We start from the raw sequence: 15,305 nt of genomic DNA, 5'->3' as shown, positions 1-15,305 counted from the left end.
CGCGCGACGGGCGACGGGGGACGACCGCGCGTGGGACGCGTGCGCGGAGTGGCGCGCGCGCGCGCCGCCGAGCGCGGAGACCTTAGGGTTGCTGGATGCCTCGATATTCGCCCTGGCGCTCCCGGGGGTGGCGGAGCTGTTGTTAGATCCGGTGATGGGGGCGGTGGACACGGCGTTCGTGGGACGACTGCGCGTCGACGGCGCGGCGGACGCCCTGGGGGGGTTGGCGGTGAGCACGACGTGCTTTACGTTTTGTTATAAGCTGTTTAACTTTTTAGCCGTCGTCACGGGACCGCTCGTCGCGGCGAAGATATCGGCGAACGGCGGGCGGGCGTCGGAGGAGGGACGGCGGGCGGCGAAGCGGACGGTGGGGAGCGCGATGCTCCTGGCGCTCACCTGCGGGTTCGTCACGATGGGGGTGATGGAGGTGTTTACGGATGATTTGTTACGGTTTTGTGGCGCGCATCACGAGCCGTTGATGATGTCGAGCGGGGACGTGATGGCGTACGCGGATGCGCCGACGAAGAAGGGCATCTTGGAGTACGGGGAGGATTACTTGCGAATTCGCGCGGCGTCCATCCCGGCGAGCTTGATTGTTTTTGTCGGCGTCGGCGCTTTCAGAGGTTTGTTGGACACGCGCACGGCGCTCAACGTCGCGATTTTGACGGAGATCTTCCACCTCGGCCTCGACCCGTTTCTCATATTCGGTCTCGGCCCGTTTGAGGGGTTCGACGTCGCGGGCGCGGCGACGGCGACGACGGTGTCCGAGTGGATCGGCGCCCTGTGGTTCGTCAAGCTCATGATGGACGAAGGGATATTAGACTTTCAATCTGTCTTCAGACTTCCGGACAAGGAGAGCGAGGACATCGCCGCTTTGGCGTCGGGATCGACGTCGCAGCTGCTGCGGACGATTTTATTGCAAGCCGTGCTCGTTCGCGCGACGTCCACGGCGGCGGATTTAGGCGCCGCCGGGGCGCATCAGGTGTGCTTACAGGCGTGGTGGATCACGCTCTTCGGACTGGATTCCATCGCCATCAGCGCACAAGCGTTGGTGGCGAACAGTCTCGGAAAGCGGGACGTCTTGGGCGCTCGCGTCGCCGCCGACAGGGCGCTCAATTGGGGACTAGGCGCCGGAGTCCTCGTCGGCGTCGTCGTCTTCGCCAGCGCCGAGCGATTGCCGTATTTATTTACCAACGATCCCGTGATCGCGGCCGAGGCGGTGACGCCGATTCGGATTTTAGCTCTCTTACAGCCCCTGAATTCGGCCGTGTTCATCGGCGACGGCGTGTTCCAAGGAAGCGCCGACTTTGATTTTCTCGCCAAGGCGATGGCGATATCCGCCGGAGCGGGCATACTTGCCCTCGGCGCTGCGGGAAGCGTCGAGGGTAGTACTCTCACCTCGGTGTGGCTAGGCATGGCTGTTTTGATGTTCGGTCGAGCGACGACGCTCGGATGGCGGTATTATAAAGACGAAGAGTCCCCGCTCGCTTTGAGCGCGTCTGAGTGCGTCCTTTATTACGACGACATTACCGACGTCGACGCCGACGACGTCGTCGTCGTTGAGGACGACGCCAACGACGTGAGTCGACCGGGTCTTTAAATTTGTTGTATCGGTAGGTTGATTGTACAGTACTACACGCTATCACTATCGCTAACCGCCTATTCGGGAAGGGCTATTCCTCCGCGCACGTCACGTCGCCTCTCAACAACAGCTTGGGATACACACCCACGCACCGCCCGACGTGCGGACTGTCGTGCCTGAAAATCACAACCGACCCCTTCTTCGGCCGTATCGAGTACAAGACCGAGTCTTCGTCCGTGACGTCTCGTAAAAAATCCGTCTCGCCCCCCTCGTCCTCCGGCACGTCGCTCAACCACACCAACATCGAGTGCGTGGTCTGTAACCCCGTGTGCTCGCACACTCGCGTCCCATCGACGTGCGGCTGTATGTACCCCCCCGGCTCATCGTACTCGATGAATCGAATGTCCGAACACACGCTCAACACGTTCGCTTCCGATGGTAACCGCTCACAAATGTTCTTCGCCAGGGTTGCATCTCTCAGAAACCGCCTATTCGCGCGCATGTTTCCGGACGCTAAGCTCACCGGAATCTCCGTCCTGAGCGCGTCGATCGCGTCCATGAACGCATCGTTAAAGTGCCGCTCAAAGTAAAGCACACCCGGGGGCGGTTCACCGCTCGACATGTCGCTCTGTGACGATTTACAATGTCAAAAAGTGCCATAAACCATGGATAGTGCGTCACGAATCCGCACCCCTCGACGCACGCGCGTCGCCGACGCGCACGAAAACGCGCGCGCGCGATGTCGTCGACGTCCATGCGGTGTGTTCTCGCCCCGATGACCGCTCCATCGCGTCGTGCGCGCGCGACGCGCGGAAAGAATGCACAGCCAAGGGTCGAGCGCCAACCCTCGGGACGCCTCGGCGTCGTCGACGGCGCGCGCGTGGTCGACGACGCGCGCGCGAGCGTTCGAGCGCGCGCGGGAGAGGCTCTGGATTGGGAGAACGACGATTTCGTCCCGGCGGGGAAGCAGAAGAAGAATAAAAAGGTTCCAAAGGCGAAGCCGCAGAAGGCGCCCAAGGCGGCGCCGGCGGCGTCGGCGGCGCCGGCGCCGGCGAAGGAGGCTCTGGATTGGGAGAACGATGATTTCGTCCCGGCGAGTAGGATGAAGAATAAAAAGGGAAGGGCGGCGTCGTCGTCGGCGGTTGAGGCGGACCCGGCGTCGTCGTCGTCGGCGGACCCGGCGGCGGCGGCGGCGGAGCCCGATTGGGCGACGGAGGAGTTCGTGAAACCGACAGAGGAGTTCGTGAAACCGACGACGAGCAAGAGGAAGCCGAAGCCGGCGTTCGTGCCTCCGCCGGAGCCGAGATCGGAGCCCGCGGTTGTGGCCGAGGAGGTCGCGCCCGAACCCGAGCCGGAGCCTGTGCCCGAAGCAGAACCCGAGCCCGTGGTTGCGGCTGGGACGCCCGAGCCTGAGCCCGCGCCAGAACCCGCGCCAGAACCCGAGCTCAAGCCCGTGTCCGAGCCCGAAGTCGTTGCCGCCCAAGCCTCCGCGGTGGTCGATGAGGTTGCCGAGGAGAAATCGGAGGAATCCGCGCCCGTGTTTGATGAGGACGGCGAGTACATCGGTCCCACCATTGATTGGAGCGAACCGGATGAGGTGGAGGAAGACGACGGTAATCCGATTCCAAAGTACCTTCGAGATATTTTCATCAACGATGCAAAGCCGTCAGCGAAGCGTTCGTCGGGTACGGTCACCACTGGAGTACGCTTGGAGAACGTGCGCAAGACGTTTAAGAACATGCCAATCCTCGACGGCGTTTCGTGGGACTGCAGGAAGGGCGAGCGCGTCGGATTGGTCGGCTGGAACGGTGCAGGTAAGACGACGCAATTGCGTATCATCACTGGTGAGATGGAAGCCGACGAGGGCGAGATCATGCTCGCGGACGGGGTGAAGATTGGCTACCTAACGCAAGAGTTTGAAGTGAAGGAGTCGAACACGGTTCGTGAAGAATTCATGGCGAGCTTTGGGGACGAGATGAAGATCACGAGCGACATCGAACGCATCAATAAAGAACTCGAGAATAATCCAAGCATGGACTTGGTGCAGATTCTCGTCGACAAACTCGCGGACTTGCAGCGTCAAGCTGATCGCATGGACTTGTTCAAGATGGAGCGCGCAATTGATAAAATCATGCCCGAGCTCGGTTTCGTTCAGGAAGACAACGACCGTCTCGTGGCCTCTTTCAGCGGCGGTTGGCAGATGCGCATTTCTCTGGGTAAAATTCTACTTCAAGAGCCGGGTCTGCTGCTGTTTGACGAACCTACGAACCATCTCGACTTGGATACCATCCAGTGGCTCGAGACGTATCTGAGATCGCTTGACGTGCCCATGGTCATCGTCTCACACGATCGAGAGTTCCTGGACCAGCTCTGTACTAAGACCGTCGAGATTGAGCGTGGTGTGGCGACGACGTACAAGGGCAACTACTCCCAGTACTGCTCCGAGAAAGAAAGCAGAGCCGCTCAACAAATGGTGGCGTATGAGAAGTGGCAGAAGGAAGTGTCGCGTCAGCGGGACATGATTTCGCGTCTGGCGGGCGGCGGACAATCCGGCCGCGCGACAGCGGCTCAAAAGACGCTCGACAAGCTTCTTGAAGATGCGGTCGATAAGCCGTGGATCGCGAAGAAGCGTCGTTTCTTCTTTCCAAATTGCTCTAGAAGCGCTCAAATCGTCGCGCGCGTGGAAAATGTCACACATGGATACGATGAGAAGACACTATTCAAGAACACGTCACTTCAAATCGAGCGCGGTGAACGAGTCGCCATGATCGGCGATAACGGGTGCGGTAAATCAACCCTCATGCGACTGATCCAAGGACGCGAGAGGCCGCTCTCGGGCATCGCCGAACTTGGAGACACCGACATGTGCAAGGTGAACTACTTCTATCAAAACCAAGCCGAGGGCCTGGACACGAACAAGGGCGTGTTACAGACCCTCATCGACGCCGCGCCGGACGCACAATTGAACGATCTGAAGGCGCTTCTCGGTCAAATGGCATTCAGCACGCCTTTCCACGAAAAGCCCGTCAAGTTTTTGTCTGGTGGCGAAAAGGCGCGATTGGCTCTGGCAAAGTTCATGGTCACACCCGCCAATGTGCTTTTGCTCGACGAACCGACGAACCACCTGGACATTCCGAGCAAAGAGATGCTCGAAAACGCCATCCGTCAATTCGACGGCACCGTGATCGCGATCTCTCACGACCGTTACTTCTTGCGACAAATCGCCACGCGCGTTTTGGCGTTTGATGAAGGCGCTATCACAGATTACGCCGGGGATTACGCATACTTCTTATCGAAGAACGACGTGGCAAGCGCGCGAGATGCCGCGCTCGAATCAAAGAAGAAAAAGATTGAGCAAGACCAAACCGTCTCCAAGTCTAAGATGAGCAAGGCGGAGAAAGCTAAACTGAAGAAGGAAAAGGCGAAAGCATTCTCGTCAGGAAGCGGCGAGGCGAAGAAAAACAAAAACGCTGGGCGCTGGAATTGAGAACAAACGAACTTTCGAATGGTCAAATCTAACACTGAGAAAACTGTACACGCTATAGCACTATTTTTAATTCATTCCAACGAAAGACTCTTTGAAGAAAAAATTCACTACGGTATTACTCCACTTGGACTGCAGATTACTTACTGGGTAGTACGAACGGCAAGACGGGCTTCTTGGTACGACGACATGCGCAGGATGCGCCACACTCGCCGCGCATTTGCTGTAAATCCGACGCCCACTGACTCCGCAAACTCGGGGTTTTGTCTTGCAGTGCGTCCGTGTCTAAATCCAAACGCTTACCGGCTCGCACGACGGATCGGTTTACACTGGACAGCTCTGGCATAATGAGCTCGTCGACGACGGTCGCGCAACCTTGCTGCGGATACAACGACCACTTCTTCTTGAACTCCGCGGATACTCCAAAATACGCGTCCCCCATGCCCTTGACAGTCGGCGGTATGCTCGAGACGTGTTGTGATCCGATTTCACTCAACAATCCGGAGTCTTCAGGGATGGGATGGTTCTTTGCGTGCACGTGAATCATCACATGTCGCGTATGCGGCGCCGAAGCGGGAGAGTCCATGTCGGCGGAATTCGAAACGACTCCAAAACACGGAATAATGTATTGTCGGCACCAGTCAGCGGCTTCTTGCTTGGTGATTTCGCTGACAATTTGCGCGACGTGGCGACCTCGATGAAATTGATACTTTTGATTGACGATGTGCGCCCAGTGGCGGAGCGCCTCGTCGCGTAAGTTAACGTCTTCCGCCAAGATATCATCGACCACGCTCTGACGAGTCTTCTCGTATGACGCGTCATCCAACCCTTGCAATATTTCGGGGAAAGATCTCAAGAAGGCGGCTATGCGGCTCGACACGAAGCTCGGCGGGTGGAAGGCAGATTCCACCATGACGCGATAGCCCAATATCTCGTGTACCGACTCGAATGAGCAGCTCACGCTGTAGCCGAGCGTCTCCTTCGTTCTAAGTTGATCGAAGAGCTTCTCGTGCATCAGCGACTGCATCAAAATAACAAAAGCACGCCCGCGCCACGTGCTCTCGCCGATTTGGAAATGGAAACAGACCACGCTGTTCGTCTCGTCGTCGTTAATAGCCTTAACGCTGAACAAGTGTGTCCCCGTAGGAACGGTCGCCATGCGCATCTCTGGCCAAGCGTTTTCCGCGATCGGAGCGCCCGGTAGACATTCGCGAACAACCGCACCGATGGAACAGGCCTCTTCCTTTGTTACGTTTCCAATCATCAACGACTCCACGTGCGCTTGCTCCCAGATAGCATCAACGAATGCTTGCAAGTCATTGGCGGTCATCGCTTGAAGCGCGCGCGCCTTGTCGTCTTGCGTCGCATCTTTGTTTTTGAGCAAGACTTCGAGCGAGCGCGTCGCATGCCTCGCCGGATTCAGGCACAAATTGTGAATGTCTCTCAGGCGTTCCTCCTTACGTTTTTCAAATCTCTCCGGATCGATTTTCAGCGATGTGAGCGTCTTGAAGTATGAAATCGCCAACTCACCGAGTTTGTCGCTCAAACCTTCAAGAGTTAGAATAAATCCTGAGTAGGATGCCGAGGCGCATATTTCAACCTCCATTCCAGCGAGATGCGCCGGATAATAGATGGATTCATTCACACTGTCTTCGCACATGGCGACGAAGAGCTGCACCAACATCATTCCAAACGCACCGTCTGGAATGTTCGGAAGCGTCACCTGGAAGTACAGGCACGAGCGAGGCTGGAGGAATCGATCGTCAAGTCGATGCCAAATACGCATGACATCGCACTCGTGAACAATGCTTGGCGAAAATAACGCGTCGCCGTGATCACCCAGCGAAGTCCGAATGCGGAAATCACTTGCAATGTAAGGATTTGGTGCTGGATAGTGCAGGCGATCGCCGGCATCCGCCTTCGTCCAGCTTTCCAACACAGACGGCGTGATCGTCTCCTTCTTGAATGGAAAGTTAATCCACTGCTCAAACTCGACGCCCTCACCCTCGCCGGTCCACTCGTGTCTTTGAACGACGACGATGGCTCTCTGCGGTGTCATCAAATCGATGATTTCACGGATTTCATCCGGTTTATATGCCTCATACACGTCGGGCCCACACAAGACGTCCTCGGGTGCGAACTTGCGAATGTCCGCCACGAGGCGTTCAGTGTACTCTGCCGCGTCTTCGGGCTCGCGGAATCGGAAATCGATCTCGGACAAACGCTTGATTTCGTTCCAAAACCACTCTTGCGGTCCCACAGTGCGTAACATGTTGATGTAGGCGAAGAACAGTTCGATGACGTCATCGACGCGCTCCAATCCCTCATCGGTGAGACTAATCGACGTGCCAAAGAGAGCGCCAGCGCTGCATGAGTCGATGCCACCTGCACCGACGCCCGCGCGCAGGTCGCTCGCCCACCCTCGACGTTTCAACTCAGCGAAGAGCGATCCGTGGCCCTCGTGCCCGAGCAAGGTCTCGATGTACGCCGCCGATTTGAACTTGTAGTTCTTTTGCGTCCACGCGGGTAACTCGTGCGTGATCGACACCGTCTGCCCATCCTTGACCTGCGTCGTCAGCACTCGTATCGGCACGACGTCCGCGTACGGCGACGGCTGCGTCTTCTCTAAATCGATCGCGTCGTCTCCGTCTGCTCTCATCTTGCCAAAAATATCAACCATCCAACTCTCCAACGTATCGAGGTCTTCGGCGCCGACGATCGCAATCGACATGCGCTTGGCGTGATAATGCCTTCTCCAGTGCTCGAGTAACACGTCGCGAAGCCGACCCTCTTTGTACGGTGCGCTCTGTGTCAAAGACGCGCGATTACCCCACCCAAACTTCCCGAACGGATGACCGTCGCGAGCCAAGCTCGAGAGCAACAACTCGAAACGAACCGAGTCGTTATTCACCACACGCTCGAACTCGCTCTCCACCGCCGTGACCTCGCGATCGACGCTATCGAGCTTTATCAACGGACTCAGGAAAAACCCACTGAATATATCCAAGGCTTCTCTTAAATTCGTCGGGTTGCACTCGAAATAGAACACGGTGTTCTCCGAATCCGTCATCGCGTTATCGCTCCCCCAGTGCTCGTTCAACCACTCCCCAAAGTAATTCTCCCCAGGGAACGCCTCGCTCCCCATGAAAACCATGTGCTCCAGGAAGTGCGACAAGCCCTCGCACTCCACCGAGTCCGCAAAGTATCCGACGTCGAACGCGACGGAGCACGCCGCGAGCTTCATCCCCCCCCCCGCACTCTCTTCCTCCCCCGCGTCGCTCCCTTCACCGTCTTCACTCATCACCGATCCCTCCGAGGCCTCACCCTCGCTCGCGTTCTCGTCGTCGACGCCGCAGAGCGTGGCGTCGGAGATCAACAGCGCCTCGATGCCATTCTTCAATCGAATCCTCCGATACGCCTTCGCGTCCCTCTCCGGACGCTTCACCTCGCCCAGGCGCTCGAGCGCGGTCGTCGGCGCCATCGTCCGCGCGTGCACCGCGCGCGCGATCGCGTGCGCGGTCGCGATCGACGCGCGCGCGCCGCAGAGTCCGGCGCGCGACATGATGTTTTCCATCGAAACTCGCGTGACCGCCCCGTCGCCCCTCGCGCGTCTCGCCTCGGCACACCGCGCGCAACGACGCGTGGGACGTCGACGCATCGGTGCGTCCGCATCGCGCGTCGGTCCGGCGCCGGAGAGCGAGACGGAGCGATTGAATCAGAAATTTGGAATTCCGGGCTCGGTGTCCTTCTCAAACGGCCGCGGCGGGCTCCCGCGCTGCGCGTTAACGCACAAGAACGGACGGACGGCGGAGGTGTATCTGTTTGGGGCGTGCGTGACGTCCTGGACGCAGCCGACGGGGGACGACGCGCTGTATGTGAGACCAGATTGTGTGTGGGATAAGACGAAGCCGCTGGCGGGCGGCGCGCCGTTGTGTTTTCCGCAGTTCGGCCCGGGACCGATGCAACAGCACGGATTCGCGCGAAATGTGGATTGGGAGGTGATTGGAACGAGCGCGGATGTGAATCCGGACGATCCCGAACCGGCGGTGATGCTGAGATTGAGGCCGAACGCGTACACGAAGGCGATGTGGGACGAACCGTTTGAGGCGACGTACGAGGTGACGCTGAGACGGGAATTGTTAAAGCTCGAGTTTTGCGTCAAGAATTGCGCGGAGGAGGGAGGAAAAGCGTTTGATTTCACGGCGGCGGTGCACACGTACATCGAGGTGACGGATTGTGCGAACGCCGGGGTGTTCGCGCGAGGTTTAAAAGGGAAGACGTATCTGGACAAGGCGATCGACGCGAACAATCCGCCGAGGAAGACGCAGGACGGACGGGATGTCTTCTTCGGTTTAGAGCTCGTCGATCGCGTGTATTTGGACACCGAACCGGAAACATTGCTGCACGTTGGGAGCGGCGCCGCGGTGGCGGTGGAGAACACCGCGGGTTGGACGGACACGGTGATTTGGAATCCGCACCACAACATGAAGGAATATTACAAAAACTTTTGCTGTGTCGAGAGCGCGGCGGTGGGGAAGCCGGTCGTATTGCAACCGGGAGAAGTTTGGCGCGCAGAGACGAACCTGAGCGTTGTCGACGTGAATTAGCGGTCGCGTGTTATACATTGCACTATAGAACTCAGAACCCGCTCTTCAACGAGGCGTGGCATACGACGACGGAAATGTCGTCCTTCTTCCCACCGCTGTACACCATGTCAAAATGTTCGGTCGCGGCGAGCGAGTACGGCGTCACGCGCGACCTATCCATACTCACGTCGTACGCGCGTGCGAGTAAATTTCGCGTCGCGATGTCAATGGCCTTTTGATCCACTTTCGCCTCGTCCGCGACGGACGCCTCGACGCTCGCGAGTACCTCCACCTCGCTCAGATTGTCCCACAACCCGTCCGAACCGAGGACGACGATGTCGCCCGGCTCGAGATAGAGCTTGGTGCGCATCGCGTCTGATGCCTTGTCGCTCGTCTCGTGATGTCCGAGCTGAAACGGGCATCCGAAATTGTGCTCCTGCGGCGGACTGCGATGGGCGACATAGCGTCCGCCTGGCTCACCTCGGATGAGCATGAAACCGCTGTCGCCGACGTTGGAGCAGTACATCAACCCGTGTTCCTTATCGATGACCACGATGCACGCCGTAGTGCTCCCTTTCATCCCTGCATTGTTAACCTCATCGTAAGCATGCGCCATCATCGCCGTCGGACGAACGATCGCGCCCGAGATCAGCGCCTCGGCGGCGTGCGTCATGAGCGCCCGAGAGTACTCGCCCGCGTCGATACCCTGCCATCGCCACAGATAGACCCCGTCCGCGATCCCCATGCCCACGTTATTGTGTCCCGGCGCGCGCGCGATGAAATATGCGTCCTCCCCACCGTGCCCGTGCGTCCTCCTGACCACCGCGCGCGCGCCGTCGCGCTTGGTCTTCTCCGGATGCGGCACCGCGGCGCCGGACGCGACGCACTCAAACTCCCCGCGCTCCTTCCTCGGCATCTCCCCTTCCGCCCCGAAAGCGCGTCGAAGCTCATCCGCGGACTTTGCGTCGAGATCCTGCGTGTACGGCCCCGACTGCCCATCCCCCGAATCGCTCTGTCCGAACCACCGATGACACGGAAACACCCACTCGTCTCCGGTGTTCTCGCACGTGACGCGGATATCATCCAAATACCACCCCCTTCCCACCGCCGTCAACTCCGGTACGAGTCGCACTCTCGTGCGTCGCAACTCCCCTAGCCGCGCGCTCACGGCGAACCGGAACGGCAGACACGACGCGCGCGAGAATTGCGGATCGATACCTTTATCGTACTGCAGCGCCACCGGATACGTCAAACCGTCCGCGCCGACCAACGTGAGCTCCACCCTACCGTTCGTCCCCGCACCTCGGTTCGTTCCCGTCGTCACCTCAATCCTGTACCGCCCCGTGGCTTTGTCCAAAACCCCCGGCGCGTGCACCACCGACGCTTGTCTCGGCGTCAACGACTCGACGTATTCCTCGTACTCGTCCCGCGCCGACGCTCCGAGTGTTGAATTCCTTCGATTCCGCCCACGATCGAACGCGTCGCCGCGATCGTCGTAGTCCATCGCGACGCCCAGTCCGACGCCACCGTCGTCGTGCACGGAGACGCTCCATCGTCGCGCGTGCGGCGTCGGCGGTGGACTTACTGATTTTTGTGAATCCGGATTCCACGCGTTCGTTCGCGTCTCATCATCGCTCGACGTCGATATCCACCTCACAGAGCGCTCGGAGAGGCGAAGACACGTATTGTTCGACGACGCACCGCGCCTGAGCGCCCGCGCGAGCATCGAAGACGCGACGCGTCGACGATTGATGTCGTCATCAAACTCCGTTACAGCCATTATTCCCTTCAAATCCTCCCCGCAGACGCCGACGCCCGACGCTCGGCGCACGAAAACGCGCGCGAGGACGATGCCATCGACCGCGGCCGCGTCGGACGCGCGTCGCGCGACGCAGAACGGAAGGGATGAGGTGACGGAGCTCTCGAGAGCGCTTCGTTCGCTCAGCGCACGTCCATCGAACGATTCGCGCGCGAACGCCGATCGGCGCGCGCTGTTCCGCAGAGTGAACGCGTTGGTCACGAGCGGCGTTGATTGCGCGTCGTTGTTCCCGGATGTGGTGGTGAACGCGCACGCGAGCGATCCGGGGTGTAAGAAGATGATTTACGGGTTCATCACGCGACACGCGCGACGGAACGGCGAGTTGGCGATTTTAACAGTCAACGCGTTACAGAAAGACAGCGGTGATCGAGATTCGACGATCAGGGGATTGGCGATACGGTCGTTGGCGAGTTTAGGTGTTAAGGATTTATTGGAGTACAGCGTGACGGCGGTCGAGCGAGGATTGGACGACGACGAGGCGTACCCGCGGGCGACGGCGGCGATGGGCGCGTTGAAGATTTACGACGTCGATGCGAAGACGGTTCGAGAGAGTGAGATATTGGAAAAGCTACGGAAGATGTTAGTGAGCGATACGGAGGAGGTGGTGGTTGGGAACTGTTTGATTGTGTTGAAAGAGATTGACGGCGCGGAGTCGCTGGCGACCAAGCCAATCGTGTACGCGCTCATAAATAGAATCAAGTCGTTCAGCGAGTGGAATCAGGTGTTGATCCTAGATCTAGTCGCGAGGTATAAGATTGAGAACGCGGATGAGACGTTTGACATCATGAACGCCCTGGAATCTAGGCTCGCGGTGCCGAATTCCGCAATCGTTTTGGGAACGGTTAAGGTGTTCCTCACTGCGACTTTGGAGATGCCAGACATTCACCAACAAGTGCTCGAGCGCATCAAGGCCCCGCTGTTCACGCTTGCGAACAGCGGGATGGCCGAAACGTCGTACGCGGTTTGGGCGCACCTTCGATTGCTCGTCAGGCGCGCGCCCGTGCTCTTCGCAACAGATTACAAGAGCTTTTACTTTCGCATGAGCGATTCGAGTGCGGTGAAGAATTTGAAGCTCGCCATGCTCGTCGCCGTGGCGGACGCACAGAACACGTACGATATCGTCACCGAGATCACGGAGTACGCGACTGATACGGACGAGTGCATCGCCGCGGCGTCGGTTCGCGCCGTGGGCGACATAGCGCTTAAGGCTGCGGATGAGTTGGAGGGCATCGTCGATCGCTTGCTGCAGTACTTTGACTTGGATATCGAACACGTCACCGCCGAGACCGTGCTTGCGGTGGCAGACATCGTGCGAAAGCGGCCGGCGCACGCGACTCAGTGCGTGGAAGCGATGAAAAACATCGATCTGTACGACGTCCAAGAGCCGAGTGCGCGCGCGACGTTGATTTGGTTTTATGGAGAGTACGGTGAGCACATTCCCATGGCGCCGTATTTCGTCGAGCCTGTGCTGACGAACATGGTAAATGAATCGGATCCAAAAGTTCGAGCGCAGCTCTTGACGTGCGCGATGAAGCTTTTCTTCAAGCGACCGCCAGAGACGCAAGCCATGCTCGGTGCTGCATTGGCCGCCTGCGTGCGCGACGCTAACCAAGAGGTCCGCGACTTGGCGAACACGTACTATCGTCTCCTGCAAAAAGATGTATGCGCGGCCGAACGTGTGGTGAATTCGCGCGATGACTCGCCGATTTATACCTTCAAGGAAACCATGGCCGAGGACAAGGTGTTCGACAAAGTCTTCGCCGAGTTCAATACGCTCTCCGTGCTTTACGGACGACCCGCTGAGACGTTCATCGATCCTGAGGCAGCAGCTCGTCGACGAGCGCGCACAATTCAGGATGAAGACGAAATCGACGACGTGAAGCGCGACGAGGAAGAGAAGGAGCAACAGGACATGGGTGGGGCGTCTTTGCTCGATCATGCGGACATGATTGATTTTGGCGACGAAGAAAAGGCAAGCACTCCCACTTCGCGAAGTGGATCGGCGGCGGATTTGCTCTCGCTCTTGGAGATCGATGTACCGCCGCAGGCGTCCACGACGTCGACGCTTGCGCTCGATCCAGCGCCTGCGCTCGATCCGGCAAGCTTCCAGTCCAAATGGACGTCGGCGTCTCTCGTTGCCTCTGGGCTCCAGGCGACGCTTCGATCCGTCTCCGTGTCTGGCGCGACGCAAATAACCGCACATCTAACGTCAAAGGGTATCGCGACCATGGCGAGCGGCGGTCCACCGGACGCGATGAAGTTTTTCTTTTACGCTGTCGACGCGAGTGTTCGCGACATCTTCCTCGTGGAGGCGATGGTTGACGCACGCGCTAGAGGCTCAACGTTTACGATCAAGTGTGATGGACGTGGTTCGAATTTCGTCGCGTTTCAGCGACTCTTCGCAGACGCCCTGGCGTCAGTGCCTTAGAGTTGTTTGTAAAAATTACAGAGATTTTCGCTCGTCGCAATCCCATTAGATTTGGTGGACGACGACCATGTGACTCGCCGATCGACCCGGTCGATCGATACATCGCTCGGCGAGCCCGCCGAGGACGTCTTCGATTTTCATGGATTTTGGTTTTGCGCCGATGAGTTCATCCAGGCCGACACTGTCGCACCTCTTTGACGCAAAGTACTCAAAGATGAACGCATTCACGGCTTCGATCGTCGCGCTCCGCGGTGACTGATTCTCCTTAGTCGACAACGACGGCATCTCCTTCGCGTTCTCCGATCGCCGTTCGAGTTCGAGAATCTTTTTCTCCAGCGTCGCGATCGAAATCGAGTTTTCCTTCCGCGTTTGCGTCACCGCGAGTTTCATCGCCGTGGCTTCGTCCAGGGCCTCTGCGCGTTGACGCTTAAGTTCTTCCACTTCCGCCTTCATGGCCGTCATGGATTCCATCGCCTCATCCAGAAGACCCTTCATGCGTTCAGCCGGCGTCGCCATCTCATCAAATTCCCTCTGCACCGTCGCGAGCGCCTTTTCCGCCGCCTCGCGCACCGTGGTCTCTAACGCCAAACGCTCGCGTGTCGTCTCCAACAACTCTTCCATTTGCGCCTCGCGAGACGTCTGCACCGTCTCCTTCGCCGCACACGCTTCCGCCCTCGCATTTTCCAACTCCCGCTCCAGATCTCGAACGACTTCGACGCTCTTCGCCCGCTCCCGCTCGCTCCGAACTTTAGCGTCCGCCGCCCTCGCCTTAACCAACTCCAACTCCCGCGTCGTCTCCAGCACCAGCTCCCGCTCCCCCCTGAGCTCGTTCCGCAGCGCCCGAATCCTCCGTCGATATTCATCCTCCGCACACGCCGCGTCCACCGACTCGTTCCCACCGAACATCCATCGAATCCCTCTCGGTACTCGCCGCTGCAAACTTTCCCGCCATTTCCGATTGTTTAAAATCCATCCAGATTCATCCCGCGCGTCGTTCGCCGCATCCGATCGCGTCACCCCCCCGTCGCGCGCCATCCCGACGTCACAAAACGCATCCACGCGCGCGCGTTTCCCTCCGCGCGCCCCGTCGTCGTTCGCGCGCGCCGTCGCGGGCGATGCGCGCGCGAGGTCGATTCCCGGCGTGCTCGGCGTGCTCGCCCTCGCGCGCGCGCGTTCATCCCCGAGCGCGGGCGTCGCGACGTCCGTCTCCGCGCGCGCGATCGGGGTAAAATCCGTCTTCATCATCGCCCGTCGTCGCGTCGATCGCGTCGTCGCGTCGACGTGTGGCGGGCGGCGATCGCGATCGAATGAATGCGCGCATCGATTGTGGGCGCAGCACCGTGTACTTTGTGTGGGCGAACAGTACGCAGTACGGACCCACACACCGCGCGCCGCCGACGCCGTCG

At 58.9% G+C, this 15,305-nt stretch overlaps 8 protein-coding genes across 8 annotated transcripts; 4 read left to right on the top strand and 4 right to left on the bottom strand.

Moving 5' to 3' along the window:
• Positions 1-1,600, top strand: OT_ostta04g00900 (Multi antimicrobial extrusion protein; the record flags this gene model as incomplete). The annotated part of the gene is made up of 1 exon (XM_022984426.1): positions 1-1,600. A coding segment is annotated over one exon (1,600 nt), but the record flags the coding sequence as incomplete, so codon positions are not given.
• A 73-nt stretch (positions 1,601-1,673) lies between these two features.
• On the bottom strand, positions 1,674-2,204 carry OT_ostta04g00890 (Oxoglutarate/iron-dependent dioxygenase; the record flags this gene model as incomplete). Its single annotated transcript, XM_003078573.2, has 1 exon — positions 1,674-2,204. The coding sequence occupies one exon, from the start codon at positions 2,202-2,204 to the stop codon at positions 1,674-1,676; it is 531 nt and encodes a 176-aa protein (XP_003078621.2).
• A 117-nt stretch (positions 2,205-2,321) lies between these two features.
• Positions 2,322-5,069, top strand: OT_ostta04g00880 (ABC transporter, conserved site; the record flags this gene model as incomplete). The annotated part of the gene is made up of 1 exon (XM_003078572.2): positions 2,322-5,069. The coding sequence occupies one exon, from the start codon at positions 2,322-2,324 to the stop codon at positions 5,067-5,069; it is 2,748 nt and encodes a 915-aa protein (XP_003078620.2).
• Positions 5,070-5,205: 136 nt separating this feature from the next.
• Positions 5,206-8,547, bottom strand: OT_ostta04g00870 (Metalloenzyme, LuxS/M16 peptidase-like; the record flags this gene model as incomplete). The annotated part of the gene is made up of 1 exon (XM_003078571.1): positions 5,206-8,547. One exon carries the CDS (start codon positions 8,545-8,547, stop codon positions 5,206-5,208), a length of 3,342 nt encoding a protein of 1,113 aa, XP_003078619.1.
• Positions 8,548-8,626: 79 nt separating this feature from the next.
• On the top strand, positions 8,627-9,673 carry OT_ostta04g00860 (Glucose-6-phosphate 1-epimerase; the record flags this gene model as incomplete). Its single annotated transcript, XM_003078570.2, has 1 exon — positions 8,627-9,673. One exon carries the CDS (start codon positions 8,627-8,629, stop codon positions 9,671-9,673), a length of 1,047 nt encoding a protein of 348 aa, XP_003078618.2.
• Positions 9,674-9,704: 31 nt separating this feature from the next.
• Positions 9,705-11,432, bottom strand: OT_ostta04g00850 (Protein phosphatase 2C (PP2C)-like domain; the record flags this gene model as incomplete). Its single annotated transcript, XM_003078569.1, has 1 exon — positions 9,705-11,432. One exon carries the CDS (start codon positions 11,430-11,432, stop codon positions 9,705-9,707), a length of 1,728 nt encoding a protein of 575 aa, XP_003078617.1.
• Positions 11,433-11,502: 70 nt separating this feature from the next.
• Positions 11,503-13,899, top strand: OT_ostta04g00840 (Clathrin/coatomer adaptor,adaptin-like,N-terminal; the record flags this gene model as incomplete). Its single annotated transcript, XM_003078568.1, has 1 exon — positions 11,503-13,899. One exon carries the CDS (start codon positions 11,503-11,505, stop codon positions 13,897-13,899), a length of 2,397 nt encoding a protein of 798 aa, XP_003078616.1.
• Positions 13,900-13,944: 45 nt separating this feature from the next.
• On the bottom strand, positions 13,945-14,934 carry OT_ostta04g00830 (unnamed product; the record flags this gene model as incomplete). The annotated part of the gene is made up of 1 exon (XM_003078567.2): positions 13,945-14,934. The coding sequence occupies one exon, from the start codon at positions 14,932-14,934 to the stop codon at positions 13,945-13,947; it is 990 nt and encodes a 329-aa protein (XP_003078615.2).
• Between the last annotated feature and the right edge of the window lie 371 nt (positions 14,935-15,305).

The sequence above is a fragment of the Ostreococcus tauri genome (assembly GCF_000214015.3).
Source record: "Ostreococcus tauri WGS project CAID00000000 data, contig chromosome 04, whole genome shotgun sequence".
NCBI lineage: Eukaryota > Viridiplantae > Chlorophyta > Mamiellophyceae > Mamiellales > Bathycoccaceae > Ostreococcus > Ostreococcus tauri.
This window is presented reverse-complemented; position numbering and strand designations above follow the sequence as displayed.